At 40.1% G+C, this 14,287-nt stretch overlaps 1 protein-coding gene across 2 annotated transcripts in view; it reads right to left on the bottom strand.

Annotated features, from left to right (window-relative positions):
* The window catches only part of ABCG2 (ATP-binding cassette, sub-family G (WHITE), member 2 (Junior blood group)), a 149,004-nt gene that overhangs the window by 10,404 nt on the left and 124,313 nt on the right, over window positions 1-14,287 (bottom strand). For both annotated transcript variants that reach the window (XM_011990728.1, XM_011990727.1), the window contains 3 exons: window positions 13,029-13,279; window positions 6,759-6,841; window positions 814-903 (listed from right to left, as the gene is read on the bottom strand). In XM_011990728.1, coding sequence (XP_011846118.1) covers window positions 814-903; window positions 6,759-6,841; window positions 13,029-13,279 — 424 coding nt within the window. The remainder of the gene's footprint in view (window positions 1-813; window positions 904-6,758; window positions 6,842-13,028; window positions 13,280-14,287) is intronic.

Raw genomic sequence — 14,287 nt, 5'->3', positions numbered from 1 at the left:
GGAGGTGGAGGTTGCAGTGAGCCAAGATCGCACCATTGCACTCCAGCCTAGGAGACAGAGCAAAACTCAATCTCAAAAAAAAAAAAAAAAAAAAATTGCTAGGCATGCCAGTTATTCAGGAGGCTGAGGTGGGAAGACTGCGTAAGCCCCGCAGGCCAACACAGCAATGAGCCATGATCATGTCTCTGGACTCCAGCCTGGGCGACAAAGCAAGACCCTGTTTCAAAAAACAAAAAAAAAGGAAGGGGGGGAGGAATAATACAAGAAATTAAACCAGGCTGCTCTTTACTGTAAGAATGCCTTCTAATGGCTCATGCCACTTCCCTGGTCCACTGAGGGCTAAGCATGGTCACATTCTTTGTCAACTTAATCTCCCCACTTCCAAGTTGCTGCTTAATCTTTACCAGGCCCCTCAAACTTTTCTTGTGAAGGTCATCAGTATTTACTAAAAACAAAAAATACTTTTCAGTCCCTTTATTGCTTGCTTTCTCCAACATTTGGATTTTCTGACCGTACTCAAATCTAGAAAAACTCTTTTCTCTGGATATCAGGTCCCAAAGGCTCAGGATTTTCTTCCCTATCCCTGGCTGCTTTTTCTCAATTAATACTGGTAATCCCTATACATATTTTCAAAACATCATGTTGCACATGATCAATATACACAATTTTTATTCATCAATTTAAAAATAAATTTTAAAAAAATACTGGTAATCCTCAGGATCCCATCCTTGGCCCCCAACTCCGGATGTGATCAGTCTAACCAACAGCCCCTGCGGCTGGACAGCCCTGTTCCCAGAACAAAGACCTACTCACATGAAGAGCTTCTTCTCTACCACAAAGAGTTCCACGGCCGACACGCTGCTGAAACACTGGTTGGTCGTCAGAAAGAAGAGAACCCCGGCTCTGCCATGAAAAGGGGAACCAAAGCACCACAGTCAACTCAGCATTCTTAGATTTTCTACCCACAAAACTCTTTCATAAATGACAGTGTATAAAGTTAGGCAGGAAAAAAGGGAAACTGTTCTGGTTAAAACAGGGAAGCGTGAACCCCATCAAGCCTCTCCCCATCTCTTATGTCTCCACAGTGGTACCCATGGGACTACATATTATAGCTCATTTTGAAATTCACAGTCTTGGATTGTTGTGGACTGAATTGCGTCTCCCCCCACCAAAATTCATATGTTGAAGCCCCAACCCCCAATGTGATGGTATTTGAAGATGGGTCCTTTGGAAAGTAATTAGGTTCAGATGAGGTTCCAGGATAGGGAGGTGAGGAGAGTATAATGGGAACAGCGTCCTAATAGGAAGAGACACCAGCTGCCCTGCCACACAAGGAACAGCAAGAAGGCAGGTCTGCAAGCCAGGAAGAGGGCCCTCACCAGAACCCAGCAATGCTGGCATCCTGATCTCAGACTTTCAGACTAGAACTGAGAGAAAATACCTTTCTATTGTTTAAGCCACCTGCTTTACGGTATTTTGGTATGGCAACCAGGCCAACACATAATTTTAACTAACAAAAATGCCAAGTACCATTCCTAATGTACAAACAGAAAAGTGGTAAGCTAAATAAAGTCTGCAAAGATTAAGATATTCAATTAGTCACTTTGATTTTAAAGTTGAACAAAGAATGTAAGTCATGTGGAAGCAAAATGAAAGACAGTGAAGGGAACCCTCAATCAACCCCTTATTATATGCATAATCTACATGCACCACACCACCATCAGCAGGGCCGTGACATTATCCTTGACATGCTAAGACAGCCAGCTGTCTATGAGGTTTCCAGAGTGCTCAGAGGAAACCAAGTGACACTTACTGATAAAGAAAAATCTAATTTGTGTGTCGTAATAAAAAGGAACACTATTAGTGCTTGTTTCTCAGTGAAGTAATTGAGATTTAAAAAGGAAAATGTTGGCCGGGTGTGGTGGCTCATGCCTGTAATCCCAGCACTTTGGGAGGCTGAGGCAGGAGGATCACGAGGTCATGAGTTCAAGACCAGCCTAACCAACATGGTGAAACCCTGTCTCTACTAAAAATACAAAAATTAGCCGGGCGTGGTGGCGGGTGCCTGTAGTCCCAGCTACTCAGGAGGCTGAGGCAGGAGAATCGCTTGAAACTGCGATGTGGAGGTTGCAGTGAGCTGAGATTGCGCCACTGCACTCCAGCCTGGGCAACAAAGCGAGACACTATCTCAAAAAAATAAATAAATAAATAAAAAGGAAAATGCTAAGTTAATCTACACTTTGATACAAATATGAATTTTATGAAAGCATGCCAACATCCCTGAAACACCATAACGAAACGATATAATTGACAGTGAGGGTGTGAGTTGAAACTGAAAAAGAGGTAAGTGACACATCATTTAAATGGCGTAAAAGGAAGAGAACATTTTTAAAAATGCAAACCCAAGTGAATAACACAATTACACTGAAAGAAAAAAAAAAGAGTCCATAGATACCTAAAGAACAAAGATCTAAGGGAACAGGCTAGGGTCTTTTTTGTTTTATTTTATTTTTAGAGACAGAGTTGCCCTCAGTCACCCAGGCTAGAGTATAGTGGCATGATCATAAACTCACTGCAACTGAGTTGAACTCCTGGCCTCAAGCAATCCTCCCACCTCGGCCTCCCAAAGCACTGCAGTTACAAGCGTAAGCCATGGTGCCCAGACAGAACAGTTTTAAAAGTATTTACATATAATTAAAATGAATGAAAAATAGCCAGGCCTGGTAGACATGCAGTAATCTCACTTTCTGCACACAAATAAACCTAATATCAAGTAAAAAGCTAATTTCAGAACATGGAACATAGCAAAGATTCAATTCAATTTGTTGTCTTGTATCTATCAGTGCAGTAATGTTCATAATGATTCTGAAAAAGTAGACAATGGAAACATTCCTTCAAAATCCTAAGAAAATTTATTTTAAACACAGTTTTTTCTTATTAAGGAAGAAAATTCCTTCTAATTCTTTCAAGGTAGTAATCCATATCTGTTATATCTACTTATTGGTCTGAATATTTTTTATTTTGATTTTTAAATTATAAATTGGCATATTATGGTTGTATATATTTGTGGGGTACCAAGTGATATGATTCATGGGTCATAAGTGTGAAATAATTAAATCAAGCTAATTAACACATCCATTGCCTCAAACATTTATTTTTTGTGGTAAAAGTATCTTAAAATTTAGCTATTCTGAAATTTATGTTATTATTTACTGTGTTCACCACATTGTGCAATGTATCTCCAAAGAAAAATCCTTATTCCTCCTGTGTAACTGAGGTCTTGCACCTTTTGACCATCATCTCTCCATTCCCCACACCCCTCCAGCCTCTAGTAACCACCATTCTACTGTCTCTTTCAGTTCCATTGTTTCAGATTCCATGTTAAATGAGATTATGTGACATTTCTGTGCTTAGCTTTCTGTGTTTGCCTAATTTCACTTGGCTTAATATTCTCCAGTTCCATCCATGTTATTGCAAATGACAAAATTTCTTTTTTTTTCCCTTGTGTATATATACCACATTTTCTTTATCAAATCAGACCCTTAGGCTGATTCCGTATCTTGGCTATTGTGAACAATGCTGCAATAAATATGAGGGTGCAGAAATTTCTTCGACAAACTGCTTTCACATCTTTGGGGTAAATATCTAGAAGTGAGATGACTGGATCCAAATACTATTTTTAAAGTATACCTTTTCCCTTAATATACACTAATTTGTTTAGCTATCATCACAACTCTGTAAAGCAGTTATTCCAGAGGTAGCTATTAATTCAAAGATGCTCACGCTCTACATATGATTAAAACCCAATTTCTCAGTTACACAGGTTAGAGAAAGAGTAGAGAGTGCTTTCCTCTCTCAGAGAATTCATCCCCAAAGAAGAGAACTAAACCACTGGACTCCAAGCAGTTTTAAATTATGAAGTACTAATATTCACCCCTGAACAAAATTTTGAGAACCTGTTCCCAGAGATGATGCTGAAACATTTTTTCCTAATCAATAAATCATTAATCATCCCAGGAGGGATTAAATCATACACACAGGCCACTTTAACGTAGTCTAAATGCTTATTTAAAAAATGATAGTGGGGTCAATGAGAGGCAGTGGGAGGAAGAACATCAGGAAAAATAGCTAATGCATACTGGGCTTAACACCAAGGTGATGGATCGATAGGTGTAGCAAACCACCATGGCACACATTTAGCTATGTAACAAACCTGCACATCCTGCACATGTACCCTAGAGCTTTGGAAAAAAAATGATAGCAAGCTTAAGTCAAAAATACAAATTATGAGCCCAGGAGTTCAAAGCTGCAGTGAGCTATGACTGCACTACCACACACCAGCCTGGGCAATACTGTGAGATTCTGTTTCAAAAACAAACAAATTAAAATAAGATGAATGCCTTATTTCTCCAGAAAACATCTGAAGAAACACCTGAAGTTCTTCTTTATTTCTCTGGATTTTTCTACCAAGAGCTTTAATGGCCAGATTTTCAGTCCTCTTTAAAGTTCCAGTTGAGGACCAGGTTACTCCATGTACTCCATGTCCTTTCCAAATGCTTCCTCCTGCACAATATAAAAGGCCCACAGCCTTTAGATCCTGTGATATATTCTGTGCTGGGTTAAGAAATGGCATCTACATGGGACACAAACCATCAACTACTAGCAAGTCTGGAAATAATCCAGATACCTCAGGCCTCAGAGAAAGGAAAAGCATGAACAATGACATCACTCTGGTAAACTGCTGTTTAATAATAGTCTCGTTGTAGAGTGACACTATCTGATTCCATACAAAAGAATTTATTTTACTTGAGTGATGAATCAACTTTTATGCTTATTCTTTAAAAAACAATCAGCCTTTTCCAGACATCAAAATAGTAAAATGGGGATGCTACCATCCACCTCCTCTAAATCACGGGGTGGTAACCTGAGACTATGGAAAGCAAGCACTACGGAGCACAGTATCTGCCACAAGTGTTCTCCATACATGAAATAACCAGAACTCTGAGGGCTGTGAAATTCCTGAGTGCTTACGTTCAGAACACAACATATCAATAAAAAGTCTCCTCATAAAATGAGGTTTTAAAGGGCCCATTGTGACTGTAACTAGGTAAGGATCACAACACTAACAAAAGTGATAACCATATAACAGGAAAAGCTGAGTCCCAACCCCACCATACCCCTAAGTCAAACACATATATTAAAAAAGTGACAGATATTAGTTCACAGGCAACAAAAGAAGAAACAGACCAACTGGACTACATCAAAATTAAAAATGTTTATGCATCGAAGGACACTGTCAACACTGAAAAGACAACCCAGGGAGTGGGGAAAAATATCTGCAAATCATGTATCTGATAAGGGATTAATATCTCCTCAAAAATATAAAGCACTCCTACAACTCGACAACAAAAAAACAAACACTTCCATTTTAAAATGGGCAAAGGACTTGAATAGACATTTCTCCGAAGATCCAGTGGGTCTCCACTGTTTAAAAGGGAGAAAAAGAAAAGTGTTGGTAAGGACATGGAGAGACTGGAACCCTTGTGCACTGCTGGTAAGAATGTAAAATGGTACGGCCACTGTGGAAGACAGTACAGTAGTTCCTCAGAAAAATTAACAGAATGATTATATGACCCAGAAATTCTAATTCTGGGTATATATCTGAATAACTGAAAGCAGGAACTAAAATAGTTTTGGGGGGGTTTTTTGTTTGTTTTTTCAACAGACAGGGTCGAACTCTGTCACCCCAGGCTGGACTGCAGTGGTGCAACCATAGCTCATAGCTCACTGCAGCCTAGAACTCCTGGGCTCAAGCAATCCTCCCACCTCAGTCTCCCAAGTAGCTGGGACTACAGACACATGCCACCACACCTGGCTGAAAGAGATCTCTGTGCACCTAGGGAGCACTGTTTACAACAGCCAAAAGGTGAAAGCAACCCGTTTCCATCAATAGATGAATGGAAAAACAAAATGTGGTATGCACATACAATGGAATATTATTCAACCTTACAAAGGAAAGAAATCTGACACATGCCACATGAATGAGCCATAAAGACAATATGCTAAAGGAAATAAGCCAGTTACCAATGAATATCCACTGTATGATTCCACTTATATGAGGGTCTTAGAGTAGTCAGGTTCAGAGACAGAAAGTAGAATGATGACTGCCAGGGGTTAGGAGAGGCAGATGTGAGATGGGAAGTTATTGCTTAATGGGTACAGATATTCCATTTGAGAAGATGAAAAGAATTCTAGAGCTCGATGGTGGTGATAGTTGCACAACAATGTAAATGTACTTAATGCCACTGAATGGTATATTTTAAAATAATTGGGCCAGGTGGAGTGGCTCATGCCTGTAATTCCAGCACTTTGGGAGCTCAAGGTGGGCGGACCCACCTGAGGTCAGGAGTTCAAAGCCAGCCTGGCCAACATAGTGCGACCCCGTCTCTACTAAAAATACAAAAATTAGCTGGGTATGGCGGTGGGTGCCTGTAGTCCCAGCTACTCAGGAGGCTGAGGCAGGAGAATTGCTTGAACCCGGGAGGTGGAGATTGCAGTGGGCTGAGATTGCGCCACTGCACTCTAGCCTGGGCGACAGAGCATGACTCTGTCTCAAAAATAAACTGACTCATCCTACCCTCAATAAAAGAATGACATTTACACTATACTTGTCTTAAAATCAAATTCTTAATGGATTTTCATAAGATTGAAAAAAGTAACAGCACTTTCTTAAAATCAAGATCCAAACATTTACTTACCTGTTCTGGATTCCAGTAGAATCATTTTTTAGCCCAAAGTAAATGGCACCTATAACCAGTCCCAGTATGACTGTGACAATGATCTTTTCAAAAAAATGCAAAAAAAAAAAAAAAGGAAAGTTTCAATTAGAGATAAAAACTTACACACACAATTTATTAGTATAATATATATGGTTACATAATCAGATCTCGCCATTAAGATAAACACTCAATGACTTGACCAATGTCCCTGGGAGAAAATAAAACAGCATATGTTATTTAGACTGCTTCCTAAGTTAAAAATTAAGTTATCTGTGGTTTGGGGAGACTGGTAGGACACAAAGCACACTACTGGAAGAGCTGGGCTTCCTCCCATTGTACCACCCGGCAGTCAGTTCAGGGTCTGCTTCAGGTTACTGAGCTTGTGAATACCACACAGGCTAGCAGAGCAATGCAAGACTTAGCAAAGCAAAGTCCAGGTGCCTAAGAGTTTTGACCCTGAACTGAACTCTCAACCTTTGTGCCAACGAACATGAGTCATTTTATATTTCAAGAGGTTAAAGTGAAAACAGGATATCTTTATTCTTAATATTAAAAATAAATAAAAATTTTGAAGCACACATTAAAAAAATTCTAACAATGGAATTCTGCACAGTGAGGAAAGAGGGGTGAGATGGAGCCCGCCTATCCAACCTCTAGGGAGTCCATGCCTGCACTGGAAAAGTGCATTGTCACTGTCACCAAAGCATTCGGCCAGATTTCTCTGTACACACTCTGCATGCTTCCACTACCCATCTCCTGACACTGCTTCCTCATCGCTTCAGCCAGTGAGGCCTATAGCCAATGCTGCAGACCTAAGCTGCCAATTCTTTGCCATTCTCACCATTCTTCACCACTCAGTAGATTTCTATAGCTCCTAAGGAGATTGGACAAACATCACTCTTGTTTCTAGGACAAAGCATCTCTTAAGGACACTTCAATCAGCAAAGGGTTAAGGGTTATGTTATCAAATAATTTATTTGAGAAAATCCTACTTATATTTACTCATGAGTTAAATATTAAAAAACAAGAAATGGGCTGGGCATGGTGGCTCATGCCTGTAATCCCAGCACTTTGGGAGGCCGACGGGGCAGATTGCCTGAGCTCAGGAGCTTGAGACCAGCCTGGGCAACATGGTGAGACTCTGTCTCTACTAAAAAAAACACACACACAAAAATTACCCAGGCATGGTGGTGTACGCCTGTAGTCCCAGCTACTCAGGAGGCTGAGGCACAAGAATCACTTGAACCCTAGAGGTGGAGGTTGCAGTGAGCCAAGATCGTACCACTGCACTCCAGCCTGGGTGACAGAGTGAGACTGTCTCAAAAAATAAATTGATAAATAAATAAAAATTTTAAAAAAGGAGTGGTAATCTAAAGAAGACAAAATATCCTACCATGTCTTGGAATCATCAAAGTTAAAAAAACGAAATCTCAATACTCCAACAGTCTAGTGGTATCAAGATTTAAAGTAACTGATCAAGGACACTTTTGGCATGAAGCACACCAAACTGCATAAACAGTACCATGATCTGTGATAACTAGTTTGTGAAGAATCTAGTATGGAAAGAACATTATTTCAATATTTCTACTTATGAGATGTCTTTTAAAATTCACTTAGAAATTTTGGGGGGAAATCCATTATGCTGGCATATTTTCATTACCCTCAGAATATACTTCAACAGACCAAGCTTCCAAAATAAATGCAGATGACTGTATCCACATGCATGCATGCATGTACATACAAGAGTCTATATTTTCACATAGTAAAATTTTTAAGAACATTCAATTCAGGATTTTTTTTTTTTTTTGAGATGGAGTCTTGCACTGTTGCCCCGGCTGGAGTGCAGTGGCACAATCTTGGCTCACTGCAACCTCCACTTCCAGGGTTCAAGCGAATCTCCTGCCTCAGCCTCCCCAGCAACTGGGATTACATGTGCCAGCCACCAAGCCCGGCTAATTTTTTGTACGTTTAGTAGAAATGGGGTTTCACTATGTTGGCCAGGCTGGTCTCAAACTCCTGACCTCATGATCCGCCCACCTTGGCCTCCCAAAGCACAGGGATTACATGCATGAGCCCCCATGCCCAACCCAGACTTTTCAAACTAAACATTCCACATGCTTTGTCAAGTTTTCATTCAAACTTGTTATCTTATACTAACACTGAGTGTTATGATTAAGATGTTTCCTAAAAGTTTCAAAGTTCTAAAAATGTTTTCAAAGTCCGCTTTCAAACATATTGACAAAATAATCAATCCTGTAACCTTGGCATGCTTTTATAAGGTGTGTCTGTGTTATTCTTTCTGGCATTAAAGAAAGGAAAACAAACACTCAAACTAAACAATGCACAATGGAGTGCACAGACCCCATCTGCTTCCAAGTTCAGCTGTTCAGGAAACACTTGGCACCTTAAATGAACATGAAATCTTCTCATACAGATAATGCATTCATTCTAAGATTTTCCAAATACAACCTTTGGTAGCTGCACTATCAGAGGCCAAATTTGAATCACATAAAGAAATAACTAGTTCAAGCCAAAGTGCAGCTGTAAAGCAACAGATACAAGATTTATCAGCAGAGAATCATAAAACATTTTAACAACTCAATTTTCAAGAACTCAGAATTAAAACATACAAAATTATAAACCTTAAATCAGGAATCATTAAGCTATAGCCCACAGATCAAATAGGGCCAGCCACCTATCTTTGTTCACCCATGAGCTAAGAATGGTTTTTTACTTTATTTTTTATTATTTTTTAGAGACAAGGTCTCACTCTGTCACTCAGGCTGGAGTGCAGTGGTGTAATCATAGCTCACTGACATAGCTCACTGAAGCCTCAAAACTTCTGGTCTCAAGCAATCCTTCCACCTCAGCCTTTTGAGTAGCTAGGTCTACAGACATGCACCACCACATCTAGCTCATTTTACTAATCGTTGAATAAAAAGTCAAAAAGAATAATATTTCTCACAATATAAAATTTATATGAAATTCAAATTTCAGTGCCCATGTATAATGTTTTATTGGAATAAAATGAAAGTTACCTTTTTTTTTTTTTAAAGAGGTCTTGGCTGGACACGGTGACTCATACCTGTAATCCCAGCACTGTGGGAGGCTGAAGTGGGTGGACTCACCTGAGGTCAGGAGTTTGAAGCCAGCCTGGCCAACATAGTGTAATCCTGTCTCTACTAAAAATAAAAAAATTAGCTTGGCATGGTGGCAGGTGCTTGTAGTCCCAGCTACTTGGAAGGCTGAGGCAATTGCCCTCAATTGATAGTATGTAAAAGTCCCAATGTTCTGACAGAAACACCAAATTATAAGTACTAAAAACATTTGGAGCAATTGCTTGAACCCAGGAGGCGGAGGTTACAGTGAGCCGACACCACACCACTGCACTCCAGCCTGGGCAACAGAGCATGACTCTCTCTCAAAAAAAAAAAAAAAAAGATAGGGTCTTGTTTTATTGCCCAGGCTGTTCTCACACTCTTGGCCTCAAGCATCCTTCTGCCTTGGTCTCCCAAAGTGCTGGGATTATAGGCATGAACCACTGCACCTAGCCAGCCTTTCATTTATTATCAGAATACTGCCATATTTGTTTATTTATGTTATTAGCTATGGCTGCTTTCACACTAAGACGGCAGAGCTGACTACCTGAGACAAAGAGACAAAGACCACTTGGTCTGCAAATCCTAAAATATTTACTACCTGGTCCTTTACAAAAAAAAAAAAAAAATTGCCTACTCCTGCCCTAAGATAATATTCCAGTTTTTCACAAATCTAAACAAAACTTGTCCTGCTAAGCAGATGCTTAGGGAGATCCAAGGTTCTATTCTTAATCTAAGAGACTGCCACTACTCTGAACGTGGCTGGAATTCCTTTTGTGAAAGTGAGTCCACTGATGAGGCAGGGAAGCTAAACCTGGAGGCACTAGGCCAGGTGTTAGCATTGGAAGGAAGCCCAGTATCAAAACATGCAGAATCTCAGTGTGTGAAAAACAGCTATGTTCCAATTATGCCCTCTCCAGAATTACCACATAGGTGATTTGGACAAGACATTTATAAACCATGTTTTGAAGCAAGATAGTTCAAGTTATTTTTCAAGTAAGAAAAATCTAATGCATACATCACACCAAAAGAGCAATTCATTACATCATTTCACTGTTGACAATAAGTAACCCAGGTTGATTCTACCAGACTGATTTCCAAATGATATCAAATCTATGCTCAAAGAATAAAATTTTACCCTCAATTGATAGTATGTAAAAGTCCCAATGTTCTGACAGAAACACCAAATTATAAGTACTAAAAACATTTGGAGCAATTAGCAGTATGGCTCAACTAGGGATACAAGCTCTTAGATATATTTATATATACACTTAATTAGCAGTATGGCTATACATACATATATGTGGCTATACATATATACACATATAATATGTATATACACACATAATATATATACACACACATATAATATATATATACACACACATAATTAGCAGTATCACTCAACTAGGGATACAAGCTCTTAGATATATTTATATATATACTTAGGTATGGAAATCATGATGCACAAGTTTAAACGTCAGTAATATTTTACTACAGCCAACAACGTGCCATCTTTTAGTACTTAACAGAAACTCAATATTGTTCATAAAAATAACAGCCCCAAATTAACCAGCTAAATTGACTTCTTTGAAGAATGGACCAATGAATTGGGAGTACTTATGTTTTGGGTGACAGAGGGGTTAAGAATAACGGAAAAGGCCAGGCATGGTGGCTCACACCTGTGATCCCAGCACTTTGGGAGGCCAAGGCAGGAGGATCACTTGAGCCCAGGAGATCCAGACCAGGACAACATAGTGAGACCCCGTTTCTACAAAAAATCAAAACATCAGCCAGGTGTTGTGTACACCTGTAGTCCCAGCTACTCGGGAGGCTGAAGTGTGAGGATCGCTTGAGTCAAGAGTTTGGGGTTGCAGTGAGCTACGATTGTACCACTGCACTCCAGTATGAGTGACAGAGTGAGACTCATCTCTAAAAAAAAAAAAAAAAAGTTTAAAGAAAAGAATAACAAAAACCATAAGAAGTAATAATCACCAACTATCACAGAGCCAACCAAAGAATAAAGAAACATTATCTCATTTGGATTAACAGAAAGTTAATCTAACAACGAATAGCCTTGTTCTATGAACTCAAATTTGCTTACTATGTTTGTATCACCTGTAAACTGTCTAAGGAAGGTCAATGATAAGCAACAGCACTTTGCACACAGGCTCTTCCCTTGGAGTGGCCAGCACATACTCCCTTCAGGTGTATTCAGTGACAGTAGGTGAAGGTTTCCCTGATCACCTGATTCCAACTGCGAATCAGCCTTCTTCTCCCTACTTCTCTCTCTTCCTCCCCTCTCTCCACCCCTTCTCTGCTTAAACTTTCCCATAGTTCCTTCTACCATCTAACTGCTATCTATTTAATTTATTTATTATTTATCACACCTGCCTTCCTCAGAAAATTAGCTCCATGAGCAGAGTTTTATTTTTGCCCATTTTGTTCACTACTGAATTCACATCCCTAAAGCACAGCACAGGCCCTACAAGAACATGTTGAATGAACCAGTGAACGAAAGTGAACAGCTACCAGAAAACTCCAAACGTGGCTGACATTTCTTTCACAGTTTCCCAAAAAAAACCATTTTTCTCCTGAGATTATTCATTACAGCTTGTCTAAATCACAAAAATTCTGAGTTAGGGTAGTCTAAGAAACCACTAGAAAAAAGAAGCTGGCCAGATATGGTGGCTCACACCTGTAATCCTAGAATTGTGGGAGACTGAGACAGAAGAATCACTTGAACCCACGAGTTCAAGACCAGCCTAGGCAACACAGCGAAACCCCGTCTCTACACAAAACACAAAAATTAGCTGGATGTGGTGTGATGTGCCTGTAGTCCCAGCTGTTCAGGAGGCTGAGGTGTGAGGATCACTTGAGCCCAGGGAGGTCAGGGCTGCAGTGAGCTGAGTTCATGCCACTGCACTCCAGCCTGGGCAACAGAGTAAGACTCTGTCTCAAAAAAAGAGAAGCTTTCCAAACGTAAAACTTAATTGTCCTTTATTTGTTCTGCTGACTAGTTCTATATTCCAGGTGGAGTGAAGATAACAAATAACTGGAAGGGTGGGTAGAAGATAAACATATCCTGAAGCAGATGATAACAGAACCACATTGTTCCCATTTGAGTATTTCAAAAGAATCTGCTGGTTACCTGAGCTATAGAGGCCTGGGGATTACCCAGCAAGTTTTTGAATGAACGCTTGGAAACCCATCTGAGTTGATGACAGAAGGAGGTGGTGTAGCTGATCTCCTTGAAGACTGTGATCTTCTTCTTCTTCTCACCCCTGGAAAGTTGATGTAATTCAGCTTTTGTCTCTTTGTAGAAGGAGGAGTCGACATAAATCTCGGCTAATTTTTCTATGAGTGGCTTATCCCGCTTGGAAGGCTCTATGATCTCCGTGGCTTTGCAATCAGTGGATAAAAAGGAAACATGAACAAAATAACAACAAATTTAGCCCATTTTTTCTGTGACCCCTTTCTTGGATTCTTCCCTAACACCTTCATTCTAAAGCTTTAGAAAGAAAAAATAGGCCAGGCACGGTGGCTCATGCCTGTAATCTCAGCACTTTGGGAGGCTGAGGCGGGTGGATTACAAGGTCAGGAGTTCGAGACCAGCCTAACCAATATGGGGAAACCCCATCTCTACTAAAAATACAAAAAAAATTAGCCTGGTGTGGTGGTGCACACCTGTAATCCCAGCTACTCAGGTGGCTAAAGCAAGAGAATCGCTTGAACCCAGGAGGTGGAGGTTGCAGTGAGCTGAGATCACACCACTGCACTCCAGCCTGTGTGAGACAGCAAGACTCCATTTCAAAAAAAGAAAAACTAGAAATAAAAAATTATGAGCTCTGTCATTAGAAAAGTATAACAGGTCAGGCACAGTGGCTCACTCCTGTAATCCCAGTATTTTGCAAGGCAGAGGCAGGAGGATCATGCGAAGCCAGGAATTCAACACCAGCCTGAGCAATGAAACGGGACCCTGTCTCTATAAAAATAAATAAAGTAAGTAATAAATTAAAATATATATTTAAAAAGAGAAAAAGAAATAAAAAGAAAAGTACAGAGAACTAGGCTGTCTCCTGCTATAGTCTTTTGAATACAGCAAACCAACTGATGTTTTCCTATTTGACCTTAATTCTTTTAAAATAGACTTCTTACCATAGAGTTCTAATTCTTAATATAAAACTCCGGTCGTGGCCGGGGGCGATGGCTCATGCCTGTAATCCCAACACTTTGGGAGGCCAAGGTGGGAGGATCACTTGAGGTCAGGAGTTCGAAACCAGCCTGGCCAACATGGTGAAACTCCATGTCTACTAAGTATACAAAAATTAGCTGGGTGTGGTGGCACAGGCCTGTAATTCTAGTTGCTCGGGAAGGTGAGGCAGGAGAATGGCTTGAACCCAGGAGGCA

The sequence above is a fragment of the Mandrillus leucophaeus genome, unplaced genomic scaffold (assembly GCF_000951045.1).
Source record: "Mandrillus leucophaeus isolate KB7577 unplaced genomic scaffold, Mleu.le_1.0 Scaffold381, whole genome shotgun sequence".
Taxonomy (NCBI): Eukaryota; Metazoa; Chordata; class Mammalia; order Primates; family Cercopithecidae; genus Mandrillus; species Mandrillus leucophaeus.
This window is presented reverse-complemented; position numbering and strand designations above follow the sequence as displayed.